The sequence below is a fragment of the Penicillium expansum genome (assembly GCF_000769745.1).
Source record: "Penicillium expansum strain MD-8 chromosome Unknown contig159, whole genome shotgun sequence".
Taxonomy (NCBI): Eukaryota; Fungi; Ascomycota; class Eurotiomycetes; order Eurotiales; family Aspergillaceae; genus Penicillium; species Penicillium expansum.
Window position 1 is genome coordinate 27,246 of NW_015971418.1, and position 24,496 is coordinate 51,741.

Here is a 24,496-nt window from a genome sequence, read left to right on the forward strand (position 1 = left end):
AAGACCTCGTATTCTCGCAATGTGTCTTCTTTGGGGCCTACTCATACATAAACATCACACATCCCGGTGAGGCAGAAGTGATGGTTGGCGTTCCACGCAGCAAAGGCTGCTTGGCATGTGTCCAACGGCGGGTTAAAGTAGGAAAACTCCACTTATACGCTATTTCTTTTTGAGGTAACAGTCTAATCCAGGGTCCAGTGCGATGAAACCCAGCCAGCATGTCAATCCTGCGTGAGAAGAGGGAATCCATGTCCTGGCTATATACGGAACCGGAAATTCTACCATTTCTCTGCATCAAGGAATCAGCACGAGCCTTCGAGCACCACATCCCTCGCAACGCAACCGTCAACATCAAGTGTGGCACTGGTCACTGCACGAGAAGCACAGCAACAACCCACGATTCCCCGTGCGTCTATGGATGAGATCCTAATGCCGGGATTGGTTTCCAAGGCGCTAGACCGACAATGCAGAAAAGGCTTTTGTGATTTCGTGGATGATGTATTTCCAAACATTTATTACAGCTACAGCGATCGTGTGGAACTTCCTTGGTTTGAGATTGCCCAGTACGACCGAGGCGCAGGAATTGCAATGGAGTGGGCGTTTCGCAGCCTTGGGACCTTGCAGCAAGGCAGAGTAAATGGCAACCAACGACAGATTCTTGCCAGTCAGGAAATGTACGGCCGAGGGCTGCGCTGTCTTGCTCAAGCTATCAGGAACCCTGCTACAGTTGGCACGAACGACACTCTTGGAGCTGCAATCCTGCTAGGCATTTATGAGTTGATGAATGCAACAGCGGAGAACCCATGGGTGCTGCATTCACGTGGAGTTTCTCATCTATTCCGTCTAAGGGGCGCGAAGAGTCATGCGAGTGGGTATGGTCGTACCCTGCTCTTATCATTTCGAGGATTCCTAGTTTACGAGGCCTTCACTCAGGGGGAGGCTTGTTTCCTAGAAAGCGAGGAATGGAGGTCAACTCTTCCGGATACCCTAGAAGACGATGAACGGCGTGGCAAAAGCTGTCGTCTGGGTCAGCTCATGGACTATGCATTCAACGAGATAGCTCAGTGCCCGGGGTTTCTCGCCAAGACCAAAGCCCTCGTCGGCTCCCCGCGAACTACCGATGCGGAGAGAGACGATTTAATGGGTACAATCAACAACAGCCGAGAAGTCCTTGGTGATGTGGAAATTCAAATAATGGCTGGCGTTAAGGCTGATCATGAAGGGAATAAGAAAGAGTCTCAGGCGTTCTTTGGATTGATTCCCCTTTCTATGAAGAACGCATCGGTCAAATTCACACTCGAGGGTGTTCATACAGCGATCGCTCTTCTCCAACAGTTGTCGGTAATACTACTGTCCGATCGGAACCGACAAAAATCAGTAACACCGTGGTTAAAACTCGGTCCGCGTGTTAATGAGAGGAATCTCGTCAAAAGCGTTGGTGAAATTGGGCAGGCCCAAGAAGATACTCCACTGCACCCAACAGGTCCACAGCAACAGGGTAGTCCGAAGATATGGTATGACCGGATCGCCATGGCAATGGGGATGCCAGAAACTGTTTAACCAATCCACACTCAGAATGGGGCTGTCTATCTGGCCTTGATTCGAGCTGAATTTCTGCGCCTGCAAACCATAGTCAAAGTTTGTTTCGTCCATTGCGCGCTTTTACTCCAGGTAGAATCGTAGATGAACCCCTGTGCCCAAGTAGTAATCAAGTGGCGTTCCCAGAGGTCCAAGTGCTGCATCTGTCGATCTTTGGTGCGAATGACTCGCAAATGGTCGAATTTATTCCAGGTGGTCGAACGACTGAAAGCGACCGTACTGTCCTGAGAAATTGGGCAGTCATGGGGATGTGGTCATGTGCGGCAACCAACTCTACAATACGGAGTATCTGGCGTCACAACCCCTCAGGTCGTCACAGGAAAATGACATTATCATAACCCACATGGGGGGCGCTGGGGTCCACTTTTACAAAGAAATCTGGAGTGAGAAGAAAAGAAAATAATGTTCGATGGAAATGCTGGTGTTTCAAATCCGGCGATCACCGGAATAAGAGGCTGTGACATCGCAGTGAAGTAATGCATTGCGAGTATGCACTTTGTTGTAGATTTTATGCATTGCAAATAATTTTTATTCCATTGCCCCACTGGATCGGATTTTATTCTCCAATTACATTAATTGCGTTGCCTGGTGTCCGAGGTCCTGTTCTGTACTTTGTACACTCTTTATCACAGCCTGAGCGCAATAACCTGGCTATGTACTCCGTACTCCGTATTCAACGTAAACTTAAAAGCATCTTGAAATTGTGTAAGACACTTTAGTTGTTTCTTCGTTTCATGTTCTTCACATTATAGTGACCCCAACGAGCATACAGTCCTGGGACATTTGCAAAAATATTAGCTGACATGGCCCGGCAAAACCATCCGCATCGCACCGATGACTGGCAGGGTGTGATCGATTGTTCCTGGAGGAAGAATGCTGGGGTGCTCCCGTCACATTTTCGAAACCGGCGATCATCCCCACCTGGGAGGCAAGTCGTCATACAGTGGGATACCTACTCCGTACATACATATGCACGATTTACAACATACATGTGATTGTCTACCTTGGCAACGCACATCTTCCTCAGATACCCCGTAGGATTGCTCGAAAATGCAACACAACACGGGTACCTGGGAATCTTTACGGGTGCCTGGAGCGGCCCAAGATTCCAGCCACCCGTGCTTGCGTGGCCCCTGAAGTGCTTATTCATTCGGATTGGCCCCAATGAATGCTAAGCATTCTGCTGGATACTAATAGAAGCTTGGCTGGCCATTGGGAGTGCTCCGGATGGGCCATCAACGTCATGCGAAAATACATTGTAGCGACGAGCCGCCTACAGTCGCCGATCAGGATCGGCCCAATCATCATCCCAACTGATCCACAGGTGTTGCCACGGCTTGCGTGCTCTTGATTTTTGATGTTTCGAGACAGGCCGTCTATTCTTAGTCCACCAAAGTCTGAACGTGACAAAAAAAAATGACATGGGTGTGAGATATATATAAGATCAAATTCGCCTCCTAGTTATTGACTAGATTCCTAGTCACATCATCAACTAGTTTCATATCACTACTTTGATATACTTTGTACACATTTTCAAATCAATTTCAATCAATACTGGCTCCATACATTCCCAATAATGCCTTCCTCAATGACCTCTAGCGAGCGCTCCAGCTCGGTCAAGTCGCACCACAGCCCCAAGACTTCTCTCCAAAGCAAGGCCGACCCCAACATGGCCCTACATGAACAAGAGCCCAGTGTGTATCCCCGTAAAAATGATCTGTCTTTAAGTCTACAACATCCATTGACAACAAGTAGCCGCTGTGAACCTCCAGCCTGGATCTCGAGATGCCTTCTCACTCCGAAGCATCCAGCATAAGGATCGTGATGGAAATCTCATCAGTAAGTCACCGGCTGCGATGACTTTCTATGGGAACTGCATTCTAACCTAGCGATAGCTGATCCCGATCTCTCCAATCCAACACGGAGCCGACTTGAGCGCCCACTTGACACTATCCGATCGTTCGATGCAGCCATCAACGCACATCGCAAGCAGCAACGGATGTGAACGAGGAATCAAGACCAAATGGTTACACCAGAACGAAACGAAGGAACGTTTTTTTTAATGCCAATCTCAATTCGAACACGGGGTGTTGATGTATAATTATTGTGTGTATAATGGAGTCAAGGATATACCGGAATACGATGCTATTGTGTTTTCGTCCATTTTATCTCTATCGGGGAAATGTAGCGGTTTGAAGATGAAGATGAGCGAATGTGGTAGAAGCTCTGTCTCTGGCATATATGTTCATTGTCATTGAACCAGCAACCCATGCAAGATGAAATTGTTAGAATGTCCACGATTAATGCAGGTATAGGCGATTTGGGTGACCAGGTTCTCCAATGCACAATCTTGACCACTACTTGGGTGAATTTTAAAGAAAGCTACAGAGCATGCGAAGTATTTTAAGCTATGAGTGCCATGAGGCCCCCACAAAATTCGTATTCGTGTACAAACTACGGAGTACCTCGTATGTACTCCGTACTCCGTACCATAAGGTTCGAAAATCCCGCTGGACTAAAATCTTTCTAACAATTCCCACACATGCCCCTCCGCAAAGCATAGTTGTCCAACCATCGGGGTTTGACATCGTAAACTTACATAAAAAGGAGTCGATCAAAGGCGACCTAAATGTAGATATGGTTAACAGAATGGGGAATCGGAGAAAGGCCGACCTGATCTACATGTAGATCTTTTCTAGACTAAAGTGGCCCGAACTATATAGCGATTCCTGAAGATACATACTGTCTGTCCATGGACGAGCATCGTCGACTGCAAGGTATCATTAATCTGTTGTTTTTCTACATCCATAGTACAGAGTAAAATGTAAGCTTTTGTGACAGTCACTTGTGTAAATTATAAAAATGAAAAATGCCACACATAAATTCTTGTGCATAGACCAGGCCGTGGGCAGTTTTCTTTGATTATCGTCTCCTATTTTGCAGTACCAAGCAATGCCGCAGATAGACTACAGCTTCAAATTGCCTAGCGCCGAATAAAATTAGATCTTCTGATAGAAAAAAAAAGTTCGTGAAGGGAAAAAAAAAAGCCACCGAGTGCCGGCGCCATCCTAAGCCCCCCCCACCCACCGCGTCAGCCGGATATTTTCACCTTTTTTTTTTTTTCCTTCAACCAGTTTTGGAATATAATCCTATGACCTTTAGGGCTATTTATTTTGATGGCTGCCTATTTTGATGAGGACCTGCAAAAGTGTATGTCTATATTTGTGTAGATCGACAAAGAACTGCAAGACCTTGTAAAAGCCAAGTCCAGTTAAGTGCGTGGAGTCCCGTTCATCTCTCGATTATTATTGGCTCGGACTACATGAACCGATTCGTTTTAGAGCCCTAAAAATGCTTTTTTTATCCCCCCTGAGAGATTTATCTTCGGCCTGAAATTGACATGGCGCCAATGACCTAAACCTATTGATCAATGGCTTCCAGGCACTTGACCAGATTGGGCTTGCTAGCTCGGCTATACGCGTCCTTTTTGAAATTGGACAATCTGGCACTATTACACTAGTAATCTTACTCCGTACTATTAATGGATTTGAAGCCATGGATCCCCCATATTTGACTTTATTCCCCCCATTTCGTTGTTCACTCATTTGACTTCTTCTTCTTTGTTTTTTTCCTTTTGAATCCAATCATACCAACTATATACACTCGCTATAAATCTTTGCGGTATCACATCCGCAAAACCAATCTTCATCATGAAGTTCTCCTTGGTGGCACTGGCAACCCTGGCTGGGGTTGCTGTTGCCGATTTGGATCCCATCGTCATCAAGGTACAGTCTCTATACATATCCAAAATCGTGGTTATTCAGTGCTAAAACTGTCAATAGGGCTCCAAGTTCTTCTATTCCAGCAACAACACTCAATTGTAAGTCCAAGTACTGCGGATGTCTCTTGAATTAGGTGACCTGACAATAACAGCTTTATGCGTGGAGTCGCCTATCAAAGTAGGTCGTTCATGCCATCAATTCAAAGTCACGACTAACCTTTCGCAGAGGAAAGTACGAGTAGCAGTGGCTACGCTGACCCTCTCGCCGATGCCACCGCTTGTGCGCGTGATGTTCCTATTATGGCGGAGCTGCGCACTAACGTCATCCGTACCTATGCAATCAACGCCAGTGCTGACCACTCGGCGTGTATGAAACTCTTGTCTGAAGCTGGTATTTACGTGATCTCCGATCTGTCCGACCCCAACCAATCGATCGATCGAAACGATCCTTCATGGAAAACCGATCTATTTGCCCGATACACCAGTGTTGTCGATGAACTTGCTCAGTACAACAACACCATTGGTTTCTTCGCTGGAAATGAGGTTTCTAACACCATCGCTACTTCCGACGCAAGCGCTTTCGTCAAGGCTGCTGTTCGTGACACCAAAAAGTACATCAAGAAGAAGGGCTATCGCTCTATGGGTGTTGGATATGCTACCGCCGATGTGTCCGACATCCGTGCGGACATGGCCGACTACTTCAACTGCGGAGACACCGACGACACAATTGACTTCTGGGGATATAACATCTACTCGTGGTGCGGCAATTCCTCCTACGCGGCATCCAAATACCAGGCTCGCACCGAAGAGTTTGCCAACTACTCCGTCCCTGTCTTCTTCGCCGAATATGGTTGCAACGAGGTCACACCCCGCGAGTTCACCGAGGTGAAGGCCCTCTACGGCGATACTATGGCTCAGGTCTGGTCTGGTGGTATTGTGTACATGTACTTCCAGGAGGCCAACAACTACGGTAAGGAAACTTCCATTTCACACATATATGCCAATGTAACTGATGAGAGTCGCAGGTCTGGTTTCCGTCGTTGATAGCACCAGTGTCAGCACTATGGCCGACTTCAAATACTATTCCAGCCAGATCGCCACCGTCAATCCCACCGGTGTCAACAAGGCCTCCTACACTCCCACCAACACCGCCCTGCGAAGCTGCCCTACCGTTGGATCCGCGTGGGACGCCGAACCCTCCCCTCTGCCTCCTACCGCCGATGTCGACCTGTGCGACTGCATGTATGACGCCTCCGCCTGCGTTGTCGCGGGATCCCTCGCCTCGACAAAGTACGCCAAGCTGTTCAGCACCGTCTGCGGGTTAACCGACTGCAGCGGACTGACAGCCAACGCTACCACCGGCGAGTACGGTGCTTACGGCATGTGCTCGACCAAGCAGCAGCTTGCCTTTGCTCTGAACAAGTACTACGTTGAGCAGAGCCGTGCTAGTGATGCTTGCAGCTTCGCCGGATCTGCAACTGTCAAGGCCGTTACCAGTGCCACTGGCACTTGCTCTGCACAGATGAAGGAGGCCGGATCCTCTGGAACCGGAACTGTCACTACCGAGAACACTGCCACCGGTGGATCTAGTTCTGCTTCCTCGACGGGCTCGTCGACCAAGACTAGCAGCGGCGCTATCAGCATGCACTCTAGCTCTTCCTTCGGCTCTTTCCAGGTGGCCGCCTACATTGCCACCGCACTCCTGGCGGGTGTTGGAATGATCGCCCTGTGATTGAGTTTGTGTATATTCTTCGCATTTGGACCGCGTGTCTGTTTTCCCTTCTTATTGCGACACTTCTGAAAATAAGCTTCGGAGCAAGGTATCGTCGATATAGCTAGCATTTAGCCCTGCACGCATCTTTGCTTCATTGATATTATTTCTCACGAAAGGAGTTTATATTTTATTGAATCGAGCAAATTGTCAAGATTGAATTTGATTTGTATACCATTTGCTCGCGATCATTCTTTTTAACAATTTCCCTAATTTCTCCTCGTTGCACAGCAACTTGACGTATTGATTCTATGAGATTCAACGCTAGGTAAGCTTCATTCCAACCACTGCAGCTATCTTAACCCAGACCACTGTATTCGCAAGGCCGCAGGAGGAATCTGTCCCTCTAAACCTGACTGAGAATTGGCCATTTGGCCTTCCATCTGCCTTTCTAGTCTGCCGCTTTCCCTTCCCATACATCTAAACCTCCAATCTGCGGACTGTATAATGTGTTTCACCTGCTCGGGGTATGCTTCGGAGCAGAAACTTGATTGAAGACATTGTATGGACGACCCTGGTAAGATTAGTGACGAAGTATGCCTTCCTGGCCTTCACCAATGCGAACAGAACGCATGGGCTAAGACGACCGACCGCATTTCAAGCGTTCCCCAGCCCTCCTCTTGTCCACGTTATTCACCTCTCTCCTGACCCTCCTTGTGCAGATACCATTGGCGAACTGTATCAAGAAAATCCTGCAGAGGATTATCTATCAAAGGAAGCCTTCTGTCAGGACTTGGACATTCTTGGACTCCTTGAGATGCTTTTGTCGGCCGAGTCCGAGCAACTAGGATTCTGTTTCGATTGATGTAGACACTGTTCGTGATCTTGATATGTTGTTAAATATCCGATACTTGGTAAATAGGAAAGTAGCTCAAGAAAGCCCAACAAGGCTCCTTCATTATCATTCATGACCCATGAGGTCCAATTGCTACATATAACCTTATATCTGATCATTGATGGGGCATCTTACTAGTGCACATTACGGATTCCTTCGTTCGACACATCGTTTCTTCTTGTAAATCGCGTTACCAATGATCATCCGTCTCCTCCAGCCCAGAATGCGAAAGTACACCTTTCAGCCAATCCCTTCGGTGTCACCAACATAAAGAGAGTCTCTCTGTCTCTTCTCAGTTATCTGCTCTCCCCTGTCGCTCACTTAGCATCCTAATGCAAAGGATTGATTTGCTCACCATTTCCTTCTGTTCGGAAATAATGTATGTTTTGATCAAACATCTGACAGAGGTCGTCGAGCCTCAAAGCTAGTTGATAATCGACCTTATGTATATTATTTGCTGAATTTGCTGAGGTACTTATTTATATCCCCGAAAGGAATCACCCCTGGATTCCTGCCATGTCATATCCTGTTGAACTCGGATGGCATTCAACGGCACCTCATCCTCAGATCCATCGTCAGCACGGGACACATCTAGATGTACTCTAGTTTTATTACGCGGCTCATCCGACGGTCGTAAGGCAGAATTGTCCAACTCATATCCTTTAGAATGCTCGATATCTGTCGTTCGTGTTCTTTGAGTACCAGACCGGCTGGCAAATTTGGATGAAACGATCATGAACAATGGACGCAGGGTCGGCATGCAGGCGGAAATGATACCCGCTGAGCATTCAACGACACACCAGGTGCAAGACTTTCCGAGTGTCCAGGCAATATCCGTCGGGTTGAACTCAAAAAGGGTAGTGAAACGATAGACACTGGTGAAGATAACGCTATGCAGAAGAGTCCAGTCAGTCTATTGTCACAAACCAGTAGCGATATGTAGTCAAAGGTTATACGAACAAACTACCCAACAGAAAGATTCCAATTACGGACAGTCGGTGCGTGATACTTGCGTGTAGTCCCCACACCACCCGCACCGGTAGACACAGAATGAGAATATCGGTGATGACGTTGGGCACTGCGTTTCCGATAAACGAGCCTTTGAGGTTGATACAGGTTCCGGGAATGCGGGTGTCCCAGGCTCGCGCAATCGGAGTGCATTGGAACACGCTCACGAGGATAATAGACATGCTCCACGCGATTGATATCCCACCCAAAATCATAGAGGCAATGCGAATTTCTCTCGTGGGGAAGATGCGGCAGTACATGAGCAGGATAGAAACTTTGGTAGTTGCTATTGTTGTGACGTATAGGCACTCGAATATTACGAGGAGCTATGTACATGGATATCAGTGGAGGCGTCAACATCATCTTTATATTTTGAATCAAACCTTTGCGATCATTATGATATTTCCCAACGGCAAGATCTCTGAATGTAACCCCATGCCATAATTAGTTACTATTGATGATTAGCCTCCAGGTCAAGAACATCCCAGGGAAATATGACGTACAGGCTAACATCAATCCAACGAGAGTCAAGAAAGGAGCTAAAGCGGCCATGATAACATAATCGTCCGGGCCTGGCTTTAGTGACTTCTTCCACCGTGCCAAAAACCGTAAAATCACAAACACGACGCCCAGGACAGTCATCGCGATCGTCCCAGCGCGATATGAGCCTTGGTAGCTATCCTGGAGATTGGTTGTGGTCATCGTGTTTTGACCTGCAAAACAGGTGAGCATCAAAACATCTTTTGAGCTCGATGGAGCGGTTATGGTTCGTTTAAAGAGAATTGAATTTCTCTCGTGCACCCAAGCCGCAAAACGGACTGGTTAAAGAATATCCACTTCCGAGTGTCAGGATTGATTTCTATCCACAATTGAGCGACAGACCTTATACCAAATGTGTACAAGAATACTCCATACGGAGCAGTATCTCGAGGAATCAAGCTGTATTTTACTATTGCAGCTAGTACTACGGAGTAATACATCGATACGTGGTGCTTTGGTGGATCATAAAATAGGGCGCTGTTGATTCTTTGCACAGGGGGATACCATGTTGGTTCTCCGGCTGTTCGTACATAAATAAATAATAAATTATTTAGATGGGTTAAGGTTCATTCCGTGTCGGCTGGATACAGGGGTTAGCTAATTGTGGATCGAGGCTCTTCCAAGATTGGAAATTGCTGGCCATAGCCGACTACCGTGTGGATACTGAATTAAATACCAATCGGGGCCCCTTGGCGCAATTTCCGGTCGCTCTAACGGTTTTGCTGTTTTGCTAGTGAAACCGGGAGCCTATAGCAAGGCGAATCTCAGCCGCGCTCCACCATTGGCGTCGAACAGCCGAAATCCTTCGGGGAAACTACTTGTAGCAATAGATTAGAAGGCCCAATCGTTCCAAGTACCGATGAAATGCGGGCCCCGTTATAACCTGCCTAGTTCAGTGTAAGGAGAGGGTGATCATCTCGGGATTTGCTGATTCCCAAGACCCCGGTTGAAGGTAGATATGTATTCGCACCCTCTAAACACAAACAACTACAAGAGAGTTATCAATATGAACATTTCTGAGAGCCCAGTCTTTGTCTTCGTGCCAGGCGCATGGCATACGGCAGATGCATTTGATGTCGTGCGGGATCTGATGCACAAGCGCGGACTTGCAACTGAAGCTATCTCCACTCCGTCTGTTGGCGCACCTTGCCCAGATAAGGGGCTACACGCCGATATTGAACATACTCATGCTGTTCTCAAAGCGATGGTAAATGCCGGCCGCCAGATTGTGGTTGTGAACCATTCCTATGGCGGGGTGGTTGGGGCCGGGGCTGTCGAGGGCTTGGGGTACGCGCAGCGGTGCAAAGCCGGTCTTCCTGGCGGCGTAATCATGGTTGTGTGGATGGCTGCATTTGTGACGCCCAAGGGGAAAACGGTCAAGGATATGCTGGGCGGAACTTTACTTCCCTGGATGGTCATCAGGGTGAGTGGTTCATCTTCGTTCGTTCGCCCAATTCTGTTCACATCTGACGAACCACATATAGAGCCCGGATGATGGGTACTGTTGGTCCTCCTCCGAAGAGACAATATTCTACAATGACATGTCTCCAGAAGCGCAGCAAAAGGCGATTTCCAAATTGAAGCCACAGACACAGAACTCGTTCCAGGAACCGGCAACGCATGAACCTTGGCATGAGATGCCTAGCATGTATCTCTTCTGCGACAAGGATGCAGCTATCCCTTTGGCTGGGCAAGAGATGTTTGCTCAAACTTTAGGTAACCCAGTGACTTACCATGTCGATGGGTCTCACTCCGCATTCTTGAGCATGCCGGAAAAGGTGGTTGATGGGTTGGAAATTGCGTTGAAAGAAGGGCAACAGCAGAGTGGGATTGCTGTCAACTAAGTCGGATAATGCACTATAACAAATAACCATTGGATCATATATTTATATATGAGATGGTTGTGTTGATGACTTGGAGGAGATGTGCTATTAACCCGAGTATATCTAAATAATTTCATCATCGGTACAAATGATAATTCCACACAAATTCATGCATCGTACTTGAACACCCTTAAACACTCCCTTTTGGTGATTGATGCTTCCGGGTGTAGGGACTCGAGATAAAATTGACATACTCATGGTAGGATTATTGAAGGCTTCAAACGGGCAATGATCGTAAAAGTGTGTTGCCTTGGTCAAGTATGTTGATGAGCAAGTGCCATACCACACGATATCCATGTATTTAGTGCCGGATGATTGTGGTCTGGATTTATGTTAGAAGATTCAACGATTGATGCAATACTGGAATTTCTGTCCTACGTAAACCTAGGGCAAATGTATTTCTTTTTTATGTTTTGCGCCTTTCTATCCTAGGATCCCATATCTAGTTATCCATCGTCAGGTCAAACCAAGCCAAGTGTCCATCTCATCCATCTCAAGAATTCCATTTCCAAGCAAAGCAGCGCACTATCACCAAAAGAGGTGGATAAAGCAACTCGTTTGTACGCATGTTGGGAACCAGCTTAATTTCTAGAGTTGCCAAAGTTCTGAGTGGATCCAGAGGGAGGGGTGTATACAGCATCGCCCTTGCCGCTGTTGTAGTACTTGCTCTCATCGGAGTTTGAGTAGTAGTACGAACCATTGCTGATTTGTATGAAATGAAGTTCATTAAAATGCAGACACCAGAAGATAATGACCAAACAGGGATATGAGTTGTCACATACTGGTTGGAGTAATGGTAAGGGTTGGAGCTGGATGCACCGGAGCCGTAGTCACGAGAGCAGTGGTGATTGCCCTCTGGATTGGTTAGAGTTAAGTTGGACGAGTGTCTCTAATTCTTGACTCACCTAGCTGTTTTCACCGAAGCTCTTGTAAGAGTACTCGTTGCCATAGTTATCCTCAGGCATGATGACAGTTGTTCAAGTTTAATTTCAACGAAGCAATGTGTGATCATTTGATTTGATGAATAGTGCGAGATATGAAGAGAGGAAGAAGAAGAAGAAGAAGAGAAAAGATGGTAGAGGAGGCCTTTTATAGGAAGGAGCAAACGTGTGATCTAATCCTGATCCTTATACGCTTCTGCTAGGGCAATAGCCCTCTACTCATCTAGTAAGATATAACGAGATCATATATCCTCGAAGGAATATTATTTATAAACTTGTAGACTTGCCACTATAGCTTGAAGGTATCGTTTACGACTTGTCAAGGAGAAGGTAGTCATGATTGGAGGGCAATTTGTATTTAGTTTTCTAGTTTTTTCTATTTTTTCTATTTTACTTCACATCTCCATGAGATATGAGACTGCCCAGTATAAATAAATATGAATGGGCAGGCATCTCACCTAGTTGTCGTTGGCAACATTTAGCGCACTGCCACTTTGGATCCTCGTCCATCCTCAACTTGAGTGCCGTTTGATCTCTATATCAGCGATGGCTTTGTTATTCTCCGTTTTCCATTTTCCATTTTGATTCTTTCTCAACAATAATATCCATATGAGGAGCTCTAGAATCTCAATTTCCGGAATTTATTGAGTTTCCACAGGCCATACTTCGCGATGGTGACTGTTCCTATCACACACGCTCCAACAAGGATTACAAATGCCGAAGTACTCTCTTCAAAGAAATTCGCCACGTTCATTCCAAAAAGGCCCGCCACAAAAGTTGACACGGCGAATCCCAACATACAGATCTCCAGTTGAGCCTCGAAAACCAGGATCTGATTTCGTCGCACATCCAAGATCGACTGAATGGTTTCAGTTGTGCGCTCCAAGTCTCCCAGTAAAGCACTTGCAGACTCCGCGATCGCGTCTGTGTTCTTGTAATACGCCTCGAGGAGATATTCCACTTCAAGGTGATCCTCTACCCCATGCGGTTGACCTGCCTGCCGATCTGTCAAGAACATGGTCGCCATATCTTCATCATTTTCAAGAATTTCCCGTAACGCCAAGCGGAACTGGCGGGCACGCTGCTGAATGGCCACTAGCCTTTTCCTGTGATCCTGTAAACCACGGAGAACAGAGTAAACAACATCTTCTCTCGTTGAATCCCGCAAGCTATCTTCCACTTCTCGCCGGATAAAGATATGCTCGGCTTCAAGAGTGGCAATCACAGAGGCAAGCGCGGCATCCACTACACGCAGCTCAAATGGGAGTTTTGCTAAAAGACCAGAGCCAGGACCAGGTTGGAGCCTGCTCTGGAGGTTTGTCATAAAGACATCCTGCACCTTCACGTGACAGTCCTCAATTGGGAGAAGGAAAAGAAGGACTCCATGTGCGCGAACCAGGAGCCGTAAAGTGAACATGCTGATAAAGATGACAGACGGACGAACCAACAAATGTGGGGTTCCCTCTGAGACAAGATCCACGTTGCGCAGATCGCGACCATCCAATCCCCACTCTTTAGCAAGATCATCTCTAGTTCCTCGGGTTTCAGATTCCTTGATAGAACCGTCGAGATCCAAGACCATGCAGCGCAACTCCGTCGCATCATTTATGCGGCTTTGTGACAGAGCAAGAGACAAGTTGAACACCTTTTGATTGAAGGTCGCTTCCTTTTTCATGTCAGGCTCTTGTATAACATGATGTGATTTATTGGGGAGCGTGATGATTTCCCGTCTGCCGTAACTGGGGATATTCTGGATCTTGGGTTCTCTCATGCGGAGAGTGCCGGAAAGGCGATGGGATGGGTATTGTGGTGTATTTGTACATTTTGACAGTCTCTCTCTTGGAAAAAAGGATACGAAAGTCCTGAAACCACGCCAATGCATGATATATATCGTCTTTACCGCAAGTATGAACGGAGTTGTGGAGTTGGACTGTTCTCAATGCACTAATTGGAAGTAGTGTGGCTTGATGACTGTGGGCCCGTGGCCATGCCTGTGGCTGTTTCATTGTTGGCGGATTTCAACGAATTTCTAGACTTGAATGTGATAAAATAGTACAAACGAGGACCAATCTAGTAGTCATCATTGAAGCAGAGAATGCCCCCCAAAAGATATGCTAAATTTTAAGCCAGTGAATTGACAGGTGCGACGCAGTGGTAGAGATTGAAGACGTATATGTATACAATGGTGGTAGTAGTATTTTACAACTCATTCGAAACAAAATATGCTAGATTTTGCAGATTCTGCATGATTCTTTTGGGGTCATACTTTTTCGCCACTATGTCAATATACTTGATATTCTTTTCCCCAAAAGACTGCAACGGCTTCTGGTTGGGACTCCCGTCGTTGACAAAGATGTAGGGGAGGAAAAGACCCTGTGACTGTGCGCTGGAGATGAGATTGGCCAACACTGAGTCTTCGGTACCCGTAACCACCGATTGGCTGAGTGTTTCTGGGAATTGAACGAATATGTTCGCCCCTGTGCAAGATAATGGTTAGAGATGTTTACCATAGGGAGATATAAATAGAAGATGAGACGTACGAATTTGGGTAGTTGCCTCCAGACCGAGCAGATTCCCTCCGTTCTGCGACTTTCCTCAAGTCACTAGATTTGGAATGACACCTTGAGGTACGTAAGAGAGTACCGCACCGGAGGGCAGAGAGGCAGCGGCCTCGAGATAGGCTGAGAAGGTGTTTCGTAGGAATTTCGGCCCTGTTACCTCAAACGTGAACGTACCGCCGTAGGATACGCCATCGGAAGTCAGTCCGGGAGAGCCAATCGTGAGGAGAAGCTCACTGAGCGAGCCGTTTGTCGCTGGGTACACTGTCGAGGCGACAGGTATGCCAGAGAATGGACCAAAGGCTGCGGGTGTAGGTACATGACCCAAATGCCCGTAGAAAACCAAAGTGTAAGTAGGGTTGATCTGGATTTCCACGTTGCTGTTGATGTCGGCATCCAAAAGATATTTTGCGTAGGCCTCAAGCACGGCGGGTGTGTTGGAGACGGTATAGGTTTTTAATTCATAGTAGATATCAATGCCGGTGGTGAGGTCGTATTCAGTCACAATGCCTGATCCAGTTAGGTGGTTGAACGATAACAGACAATATCACTCTCACCGAAGTTATTCAGACCCCCCTTGAGTCCTTTGTATAGATCGGCATGCTCGGTTTCGGTGGCGTCGACAATCTTTCCATTGGGAAGAACTACCTGAAATCGGGTGACACTGTCAATAGCCAATATGTGGGTGTTGTGGAAGGCGCTGAGGCCCCTTGGTCATGTTAATCTCTTGATTCATCTAGGATTCCGACGAGGATTTATCTACTCACTACCGAGAATTTACCCGCCAACGCTCACATCCACTTCACGACCACCCAAGACTGTGACATTATACGGCTGGAGGTACTTATATACAGCCCCCCATTTATTACCAGGGCCGATTATCACAGTTCCGCGATCGGCGCTTATTGACATGATATTCAACTTCCCCAGAACGATCAACCCTCCATGGTGATCGATTGAACTGAATCCCGGGTTAGTATTATGTCCACCAGAGCGAATGGGAAACTTAGTCTCTAGAATTCCAAGAATCTGCAGCAGGCGTGAGACCTCTTGGGCCGAATCAGGCGTCACAACGCAGGATGCATTCAATCGGCAATTTTGCGACCTGGCTTCGTCGATCAAAACGTCATAGTAAGGCGAGGTCGCTGTGAAGGTCTCGTTCTTCGAAAAGACGCGATTCAAAAGGCTACAGGTGTAGCCGGCATTTCCCACGAGGACGTCGCCAGCTGGGAGTGGAACTCCCAGCGAGGAGAGAGCAGCAGCAGCTGAGGATCGAGTTTGGATGGAGGTCGCGATGGCTGTGGCCGATGCACCACCCATAAGGACCCCTATTATTGAGGTAATCTTGACCATTTTGATTGATGTGAGTTGAGCAGTTGTAGTTCAAGCGCGTTGCTAGCCTTTTATGGATCTGCGGACTGCGAACTCGAGTGGGACTTTGGATGCATCGCATGATTCCGAATGGATGGCAAGACAGACAAGTATTTCTTTTCTTTATTTTTCTCACGCCCGAATTCGAAGATGGACTAATCGATTCTCGTGCCTGGCTTGTGATGCGTCTCTCAGACTACCGACCTGGCTCGGCCGACAGACCAGCACACCTCTCGCTCTATGTGCCGCCAATGATATATGGACAGCCAAGAAATACAGAACCATTCGGCATTTTTTTTACCTCTTCTTCATTCTGAAATTTGAACAAAATGGGCTTCTTCGCCTTCGAGGAGTGGGCAGCCGCCAATCGCAACTACGAAAATACCCCAGCGCCCTACTGGCATGTGAATTCCGTACCCAATGGCTTCACGGCCATCTCAGGAATCCTCTGGTCTATCTCGTATATATTGATGACAAAAAAGGCATTCAAGGATCGCTCCTACGCGATGCCTCTTCATTGTCTCTGCTTGAACATCACCTTGGAAGCGGTTTACGGGTTTGTTTACGGCCCGGGGCTGCTAAATCAGCTTGTTTTCGCGCAATGGATGATTTTCGACGTCGTTCTCTTCTACGCAATTCTTCGATCGGCCCCGTACGCTTGGAGGCAGTCACCGCTGGTGGCACAACATCTCGCGGGTATAATCGTAGTTGGGTGCGTGGTCTGTCTGTGGCTACACCTAGCGATCGCAGCCACGTTTATCCCGAGAATTGGTCGGAAGGTCGTGTTTATGACCGCATGGCCCATGCAGGCCCTTATCAATCTAAGCTTGATAGCACAGCTACTGTCGCGTGGAAACACCCTCGGTCACTCTTGGGGGATTTGGTGAGTTGACACATCCCCGGTATAATCAACTGAAGTCCGACGCTGACAGCATGGGCAGGTGGACCAGAATGTCAGGCACTATCGCAGCTGCATGGTGTATGCTGTGGTCTACATCCATATTCAAAGACTCGAGAAGCAGCGAGACACTCCGGTTAACATCAGGGCGAAAAGGAGTCGCTGATGTGGCGTAGAAAGTATCGTTAACACATGGTAGTGATAGTGAAAACAATCATGTCCAGAGATTGAGGTTAAGTATGTACGTAGATGTCTATTTGTCAGAATAGCCGTGTATTCCCATGTATAGACTCCATTCAATCTGCGGAGGATAGTCTTTCTATCTAGATATGTGAATATATTATGCACTTCGCTACTCCAACAGTGTTTATTTACTCCGACTTCTCCCCCTTGGCAGATGCCTCCTCCCCCAACTGCCCACGAAACCTTTCTTGTGCTCGTTGCTGTGCCTGTGGATCCGCAAATCGACGTTGGAACCGGCTCTGCTGCATCAGCTCGCAAGCGGCCTCCCAGTCGGTCGTCCACTCGGGATAAAACCCAGCAGCCCACCGATCCACCGGCCTACAACGATGCCGAGAAACAGCCCAATCCACGAGCGGAAGGGCACCCACCACGGTGGAGATAGATAGGTGCCTCCGGCTTCAAACATCTATATCTTGTGAGGTTCTGAAGATTTCTGGGGGGAACCTATTTTGCTCACCGAAAGGACCTGCACAAAATCCAATTTCTCCCCCCGTTGAAAAACATCCTCCTGATACCCATACCAATTCTCAAAGAACGGCTGATCCATCATGGTGGCACCCTCCTCCTCCGCCGCAGGATCACTGGCACTCACGATAAACTCTACCTCATTCATCTCCGTCCCTGGGGTTCCATAAATGACATGATGGGTATAGGGAGGCACTGCCAGCTCGCCATTGAACTCGATGGTAAGATTCCCGCGAAGAACGCGGAAGAATTCCCACTGGGAGGGGTGGAAATGTGTGGGGGGCTTTTGGCCGGTCGCGATCAGCTTGGCATAGATGCCACGACTTGGCCTCATGATACCGTGAAACAGAAAAAAGCGGTCCGTGGGCCGGGGCAGATTACGAACTGAAATAGCTCCATCAAATTTGGTGAGCGGATCCTGACCGGCAGTGAATGTACGAGGTTTGCAGGGAGCCATTTCAGGCTGGAAATAGAAGTAGACGTGAGAGGAAAGAGCCTCGAAATGGATAAACTATTTACTTTACATACTCGGTGTTCCGTTTCATTTCCCAGTTATCCCCCATCAAGGGCAAATATCTGAAAATTCAATTCTTGGCTGGATATCAGACGAGAAAGACATTTGGCCATGTTCATTCGGGCGAGGTTGTCTCGGCCGTCCCCTTGAACTTCTCTTTTAGGGTTGCCGTCGGCCGAATGCTGAGTCACCCATCAAGTCCGCTGTCGTTTGTCAGCTCAACTTAGAATGTGCTGAACAATCCAACAAAGAACCTACCTCCAGGGGTGATGAATAGTAGTAGTGTAGCTTGTGAAAATGAAAAATAGCTTGAGTATGACTACCTCCATACCCCTTCTTCTCTTCTATCTATTGTGCTCTTCACAGCGATTTTCCCATCTTCCCTCCTGAGTCAACTCTCGTCATGGTCAACATCCTTCAGCCGAAAATCGATCCCTTGCCTACGGGCATTGACCTGACCGGTAAAACTGTCGTCGTTACCGGTGCTAGCGCTGGGTTGGGTTTGGAAACGGCGAAACAGCTACTGCGACTGCGCGCCTCGACTGTTATTCTCGCCGTCCGCAATGTCGCTAAGGGTGAGGCCTGCGCAACTGCCCTCCGCCAGGACCGTCGCATCCAAACCCAAAATCCCAACCCGACTATCAAGGTCATGGCACTTGACGTGGATGATTATGAGAGCGTACAAATTTTCACGAAGCAGCTCCGCGAAGAGATCCCGGTGGTCCATCTCCTCATTCTCAATGCGGGTATCGGTCTCCTGAAGCTGGAACGCAGCCCGAGCGGCCATGACCGAACCACCCAAGTTAATTACTACTCCAACGTTTTGTTGGTCGCTGAGCTCCTGCCCTATCTCGAGGCGGGTGCGGAGAAAACCGGCTCTCCTGCACGCATTAGCTGGGTCGGCAGTCGCGCACACGAGTCCCCAAGCCTCGAGAAGAAATCCCCTATCAAGCCCGGTGAAGGTGTGCTTGCGCACATGGACAAAGAAGAGTTCTTTGTCCCGTTCCAGCGCTATGGGGACTCGAAGCTTCTTTGCGTGTTGTTCATGTACAGTCTGGCGCCGCGGCTGGACCCCAAGAAAGTTATCATCAACATGATGTGTCCAGGCATGGTAAATACTAGCATGAGTGATATTCTCCCTCTGCATTTGCGCTTGATTATCAATGTTGTCAAGTCGATCCGTGCCAGACCTGTTGAGGTGGGTGTTTGGATCATCCTACATAGTGCGCTGGTGGTAGGCCCTGAGTCCCATGGCAAGTTCTTAGGGGACAAGACCATCGCCGAGTAAGTGATCCCTTCCCCCTTTCCCTACAATGATGTTTATTGCCAATGGCTAACCTGTATTTCCCCATAGTAAATCGGCGTTCATTCAGTCCCCCGCGGGCCAAGAGATTCAGAAGAAACTGTGGCAGGAGACAATTGCCGAGATAGGCACATTGACAACCCTTCCGGCTGAGTTCAAGTAAACTATCCGGACAGTGTTTTCAATGTTCCTAAGAGGTTGTTGATCAATGTAGACCTCATCTAAGTGGAAGCCATTAAGGCTTCAGTATCTAGCACGAATCCATTCTTATTCTAACGTTGCATATAAATCAGATGTCTCGTCTTCTGTCTTCTACACTTATCCTAGAAATGTCAAACTAACAATCACCGGATCAACTCCCATGCGCTCGCTACGAAATTTCCTGGCACCGCTGCCGCAGACTCCCGAACTAGTTCCAATGCAGCCAACAAGTCCCTCCTCTCATGCCGAGCCCCCATCGCCAGTGCCACTGGCACGCCCTTCAAGTATACGCGACTCCAAACATACCAAGACAGCGTGGTCGCATATCCTACCCACCGCCGCATCCCCCCAGGCTTTGTTCCCCGATCATCAATACCCAACACCCAACAACCCAAATCCTCAGCTATGATTCCCACTCCCTGTAACACGAAATACTTGATTTCCCTACCATCCGACAAGGGCAAGCCAAAAGCTCGTGTCACTTGGTAGGTACCACATCCATGAATCAATCCCGAAACGACGAAGCTCATCAAGAGGAGCCAATACCGTCTAATGCAGGCTTCAGAAGCCGAGCTACGAAACGCAATCAGGTACAATTGTTCCGCGGATTGGCTGGGGCTATTGGGCTCCTGGCCTTGGGATTTGCTTTTGGGAGGACGTGTAGAGGAAGCTCCTGTCTTCAGCTCTCTTCATGATGATCCTTTATCTCGTGCATGACACCGAACGTAGAAGATCAAGTTCATACAAAGATGACATGGATAGCCTTGAATATTTCCTATAATGGATGTGAAGAGTGCATACAGTTTTGAATATATATTTCTTTTATATATTTTAAATTTCTTTTCTATTTCTTCTAACCATCAACTTCGACTCAAATATCAGTCTAATGCATCTTGAAATGAGTGATTGGTTAAAAGACTTCCAGGGTTGTTATCTAATTGGGGGGCTAAATCGTATCCCCCAACATTTTGCAGCCCATCGTCATCTCTCTCTGTAAAAACTACCCAATATGATTCCAATAAAAGGCGACCACCCCCCTCACATGAGGGCTCCAACAATTATCTAATCTCTTTTTTGAAAGATGCCCTTATCCGAACCTCGCCAGATCAAGAAACCCCGACTATCGCTCAGTTGCATCGTCTGTCGGCGACGCAAGGTTCGCTGCGGTCGCGAACAGCCAGAATGTGCGAACTGTGTGCGCATGAAAGAGACTTGTGTCTACAGGGCCATGGTCCGTGATGAATCCACCGGCCGTGTACGACCAGTATCGCCTCAAGACAGAGACTCGAGAGACACTACAGACACTACAGATGCCCGCTCAGAGCTCCCTTGGCTCCATTGGGGCCGAGAGACCAATGCGCCGTATCCCGAGAAACATTCGAGACCCCCTTCTCGTCCTCAGTTACCCTCCAATGCAAGTCCTTCTCCACATCGGCAAGAACCATATCCACCAGTCCCTTCATGGGAAGAGATTCAACTCCCAAGTTATCGCGATGCGAACGTTCCACAAATTGGTAGCTCGACAACCCGGCATCCTTCCCCTGTGCCATCAACAAGCTACTTCTCCGCCCTCAGCGATCCCATCTGCCACGATTATTTGAGTACAAGACGAGGTGGCCGCGTGAGATATATTGGTCGGTCTTTCTGGGGGTTCGTTGCCGGAAAGGTGAGTCTGACTGGAAGGGGGAAACAACACAAAAGGAACTATAATCTGCGACCAGATGGGTCGCCTGGCAAGACTATAGCTGACCTCCGTTGGTCTTCCTGTAGGAGAATCTGAGCGATGATTTCTTTGACGAAAACCAGCACGCCCATCCCGATCTTCCCCTTCCACATATTTCCTCTATGGGCATGTTTAATCTCCTACGGTCGCTACCCACCAAGCCCGTTAGTGATGCCCTGCTCGGGACATTCTTTCTAGCCGTGTGGCCACTTGTACCACTCCTACACCCGCCTTCCCTACAGGCAGATTATGACGAGTTCTGGGATTGGTGTCGGAATAGCGAGAGCGCTATACCCTCAGCTAAACTTCGCGATGATCCTACCTTTATATGCCTTCTTTTTGCAGTCCTATATTGCGGCGCATCTGCCGCGCCAGCAGCCACCTGGACGTACCCCAACCTGCCGGGTTTACAGAAGGAGACGACAGCCACCCACCTCAAGTCGGCATATACGACGAGTCTTTCCCTGTGTCAGCATCTGGAACATCCAACATTAAATACACTAGTTTCAACTTTGCTCACGACACCGTTTTTGGACCGGCCCTTCGAGCCCATGTGTAGTCTGGTTCATGTGAGCACGACGGTGCGCATTGCCCAGACTATGGGTTTACATCGGGAGGGAATATGGTCTGCGCTGAGTGATGTTGATAAAGAAATCCGACGTCGGATCTGGTGGCACATTGTTTGGCTCGATGTGCAGTCGAGCATCTCCACGGGGCTGACCCTCTGTTGCGGGAATGAGGCCTTGGACGCCGTGCGCATGGTTAACCCTCACCGCGAAGGGTCCAGCGATATCCCTGCTGGGCTTTCCCCGCGCACAGACACCGTAACTAATGGGCCATCGGTGGCCATCCTTTACGCTATCGGACGCTATCAGACTGCTCGATTACAAGCGAAGATCGTGGCGCACCTGCAGAGTGCGCAGGGACCAACCCAGGATGAATTTGGCGAGCTGATCACAGACGCCAAGGAGCTTCTGCGGAAGATCGACTCACTTATCGCGCGCATCCCTACACAAGGAATCCCTGAAAGGGGGTACATCCCATTCCGTCTGGCTAATGCATCGCCATCCACACATCCCTCGTTATACAAGGATGATACAAGCCAGCCAACCGTCTTTGCAGTATGGACTCGAATTATGCTAACATTGCTGAAATCAGAAACAGCCATTTTGCTACAAAAACCATTTCTGCCACCCCCAGATAGTACGAATGCGCAATCACGCAAGTCATGGACCAGGTATGCATCATTTCGCTCTACATCTCATCCCTATCCCGCATAATCTAGTGCATCTTCCGCTGCATACCCTTTTCATCCAGCGAATCCCGTCCCACTTGAGTAATTATCTGTTTACAATCATCCTTCATCACCATATTATTTTATTATTATTATTGCAGACTTATTAACATGCGATGTGGCCATTCAGCATGGCGCAGCTCTGCGTGAATTACTTGCGTATTTACCTGCAGCTGTATCAAACACCTGCGTTCTCCCCATACGCGTGGTTCTGCTCCAGCCACTATGGGCCCTTCCAATGCGTATTCATCACCCTAATGTATCTCCATTCCTTCCAGGAGTCTGGAGAGACCTTGCTGGCCCGATATTGCGTTGACGAGGTTATTCATCACTGTGTGGCCCAATATCAAGCCCCAGGTTCCTCCTCGACGAGGACCAGCCCCGACGATACTGATGCCAATTCGAGCAAGCCACGGATGCCATTAGCCATCCAGGTTCTCGTTGACCTGCACGAACGCCTCGACTCGTCTCCCGGGGCTGAAGACCGGCGCCCGTGTCATTGGACGTGATCGAGTGTCAGGCCCGCTGCCCTGCGCCGCACCTTGCTACCAAGGCGTCGGAGTTACGCGCGACACCCCACCAGCCCTCTCCTGATGCATCATCATCTACAACCCGCACCAACCGCAATTATGAAACCCCATATATGACTACAGGACCTCCTCCAGTGGTTGCTGGTAACAAGCCAGGCCCACCGAACAACGCCTTTGTGGATGGGAGTGACTCGGTCTTAGATATGGACTTCCTTGCTACGATTTCGGATCTCGAGGCCTGGTCCTCGTCATTGATTCTGGAACCCGACAATCTCCTAGCACATCCTGATAACATAACCCCTGATCACGCTGTAATCATAGGGTTAGGCCCACACAGTACAACGCCTGGTCACCGTGGCCTGCATGAAGGTCTCGATTTCCCAGCCAAATAGCGTTATGATACGTGGTGTTCTTTTTGCTTTTCCCTTTTCTTGTCGTAATTAAACAATAAATGTATAGATGATCTGAATAATGTTGAATAGAGCTGCTCCATCTAATTACATGATTTGACCTAATTCCACAAGCTCCGGACCCCATGCAACCCCGCAAGATCCATCTTTTGACCTTTATGGACTGCGCTACTGCGCGACAAGGCACACCTTTTGCGAGATCTCACATGTATACAGACGCATCCAAGCACCCCGATACGGCCATTTCCTTCACCCTGCAGCCTTCCAATCAAATTCCACCAGTCGAATCCCTCGGAAACGCCATATGGCGTGCAAGCTGTCACTTCCACGGTCCGCACGCCCCGTGTTGACGTTAGCCAAAGTATATTATATCTCCCGCCATCGGCCGAATAATCTGCAGTCAGCCTTGTGCCAGCAGTCCCCGGACCTTTGCGCTCAGCCTTGCAGCTTATGGCGTGGCATACTGACAAAGGATCTCGGACTCGGCCGGGGCTCTCGGCGTCAGTCTCGTTAGGCCGAGTCGCATCAGGCATCGCATCAGGACGGTGAGAGTATCTCGCCTCGGCCGATAGCTGACCACTCAGGTCTATTTTATGTCGCCAGAGAGTCACACCGGCCGATAGTGGTC

The 24,496-nt window shown here is 48.4% G+C and overlaps 13 protein-coding genes across 13 annotated transcripts; 7 read left to right on the forward strand and 6 right to left on the reverse strand.

The window, feature by feature from the left end:
- Positions 1 to 218: 218 nt before the first annotated feature.
- PEX2_048380 (uncharacterized protein) lies at positions 219 to 1,560 on the forward strand (the record flags this gene model as incomplete). Its single annotated transcript, XM_016742113.1, has 2 exons — positions 219 to 406; positions 471 to 1,560. 2 exons carry the CDS (start codon positions 219 to 221, stop codon positions 1,558 to 1,560), a joined length of 1,278 nt encoding a protein of 425 aa, XP_016595191.1.
- A 1,615-nt stretch (positions 1,561 to 3,175) lies between these two features.
- On the forward strand, positions 3,176 to 3,604 carry PEX2_048390 (DUF2406 domain-containing protein; the record flags this gene model as incomplete). Its single annotated transcript, XM_016742114.1, has 3 exons — positions 3,176 to 3,293; positions 3,355 to 3,438; positions 3,495 to 3,604. The coding sequence occupies 3 exons, from the start codon at positions 3,176 to 3,178 to the stop codon at positions 3,602 to 3,604; spliced, it is 312 nt and encodes a 103-aa protein (XP_016595192.1).
- Positions 3,605 to 5,309: 1,705 nt separating this feature from the next.
- On the forward strand, positions 5,310 to 7,112 carry PEX2_048400 (glycoside hydrolase family 72 protein; the record flags this gene model as incomplete). Its single annotated transcript, XM_016742115.1, has 5 exons — positions 5,310 to 5,384; positions 5,442 to 5,479; positions 5,533 to 5,558; positions 5,607 to 6,350; positions 6,406 to 7,112. The coding sequence occupies 5 exons, from the start codon at positions 5,310 to 5,312 to the stop codon at positions 7,110 to 7,112; spliced, it is 1,590 nt and encodes a 529-aa protein (XP_016595193.1).
- Positions 7,113 to 8,461: 1,349 nt separating this feature from the next.
- PEX2_048410 (uncharacterized protein) lies at positions 8,462 to 9,696 on the reverse strand (the record flags this gene model as incomplete). Its single annotated transcript, XM_016742116.1, has 3 exons — positions 8,462 to 8,876; positions 8,980 to 9,280; positions 9,498 to 9,696. The coding sequence occupies 3 exons, from the start codon at positions 9,694 to 9,696 to the stop codon at positions 8,462 to 8,464; spliced, it is 915 nt and encodes a 304-aa protein (XP_016595194.1).
- Positions 9,697 to 10,540: 844 nt separating this feature from the next.
- PEX2_048420 (alpha/beta hydrolase) lies at positions 10,541 to 11,378 on the forward strand (the record flags this gene model as incomplete). Its single annotated transcript, XM_016742117.1, has 2 exons — positions 10,541 to 10,957; positions 11,019 to 11,378. The coding sequence occupies 2 exons, from the start codon at positions 10,541 to 10,543 to the stop codon at positions 11,376 to 11,378; spliced, it is 777 nt and encodes a 258-aa protein (XP_016595195.1).
- A 620-nt stretch (positions 11,379 to 11,998) lies between these two features.
- PEX2_048430 (uncharacterized protein) lies at positions 11,999 to 12,382 on the reverse strand (the record flags this gene model as incomplete). Its single annotated transcript, XM_016742118.1, has 3 exons — positions 11,999 to 12,119; positions 12,200 to 12,272; positions 12,337 to 12,382. 3 exons carry the CDS (start codon positions 12,380 to 12,382, stop codon positions 11,999 to 12,001), a joined length of 240 nt encoding a protein of 79 aa, XP_016595196.1.
- A 595-nt stretch (positions 12,383 to 12,977) lies between these two features.
- PEX2_048440 (CorA family magnesium transporter) lies at positions 12,978 to 14,129 on the reverse strand (the record flags this gene model as incomplete). The annotated part of the gene is made up of 1 exon (XM_016742119.1): positions 12,978 to 14,129. The coding sequence occupies one exon, from the start codon at positions 14,127 to 14,129 to the stop codon at positions 12,978 to 12,980; it is 1,152 nt and encodes a 383-aa protein (XP_016595197.1).
- A 428-nt stretch (positions 14,130 to 14,557) lies between these two features.
- On the reverse strand, positions 14,558 to 16,269 carry PEX2_048450 (FAD-binding oxidoreductase; the record flags this gene model as incomplete). The annotated part of the gene is made up of 5 exons (XM_016742120.1): positions 14,558 to 14,835; positions 14,899 to 14,947; positions 15,002 to 15,426; positions 15,474 to 15,625; positions 15,698 to 16,269. 5 exons carry the CDS (start codon positions 16,267 to 16,269, stop codon positions 14,558 to 14,560), a joined length of 1,476 nt encoding a protein of 491 aa, XP_016595198.1.
- A 347-nt stretch (positions 16,270 to 16,616) lies between these two features.
- PEX2_048460 (uncharacterized protein) lies at positions 16,617 to 17,351 on the forward strand (the record flags this gene model as incomplete). The annotated part of the gene is made up of 3 exons (XM_016742121.1): positions 16,617 to 16,999; positions 17,038 to 17,170; positions 17,229 to 17,351. The coding sequence occupies 3 exons, from the start codon at positions 16,617 to 16,619 to the stop codon at positions 17,349 to 17,351; spliced, it is 639 nt and encodes a 212-aa protein (XP_016595199.1).
- A 205-nt stretch (positions 17,352 to 17,556) lies between these two features.
- Positions 17,557 to 18,350, reverse strand: PEX2_048470 (cupin domain-containing protein; the record flags this gene model as incomplete). Its single annotated transcript, XM_016742122.1, has 3 exons — positions 17,557 to 17,746; positions 17,797 to 17,834; positions 17,886 to 18,350. 3 exons carry the CDS (start codon positions 18,348 to 18,350, stop codon positions 17,557 to 17,559), a joined length of 693 nt encoding a protein of 230 aa, XP_016595200.1.
- A 460-nt stretch (positions 18,351 to 18,810) lies between these two features.
- PEX2_048480 (uncharacterized protein) lies at positions 18,811 to 19,873 on the forward strand (the record flags this gene model as incomplete). Its single annotated transcript, XM_016742123.1, has 2 exons — positions 18,811 to 19,691; positions 19,762 to 19,873. 2 exons carry the CDS (start codon positions 18,811 to 18,813, stop codon positions 19,871 to 19,873), a joined length of 993 nt encoding a protein of 330 aa, XP_016595201.1.
- A 1,119-nt stretch (positions 19,874 to 20,992) lies between these two features.
- Positions 20,993 to 23,850, forward strand: PEX2_048490 (Zn(II)2Cys6 transcription factor; the record flags this gene model as incomplete). Its single annotated transcript, XM_016742124.1, has 3 exons — positions 20,993 to 21,577; positions 21,682 to 22,755; positions 23,449 to 23,850. The coding sequence occupies 3 exons, from the start codon at positions 20,993 to 20,995 to the stop codon at positions 23,848 to 23,850; spliced, it is 2,061 nt and encodes a 686-aa protein (XP_016595202.1).
- Positions 23,851 to 23,969: 119 nt separating this feature from the next.
- Positions 23,970 to 24,401, reverse strand: PEX2_048500 (uncharacterized protein; the record flags this gene model as incomplete). Its single annotated transcript, XM_016742125.1, has 1 exon — positions 23,970 to 24,401. One exon carries the CDS (start codon positions 24,399 to 24,401, stop codon positions 23,970 to 23,972), a length of 432 nt encoding a protein of 143 aa, XP_016595203.1.
- Positions 24,402 to 24,496: the final 95 nt, after the last annotated feature.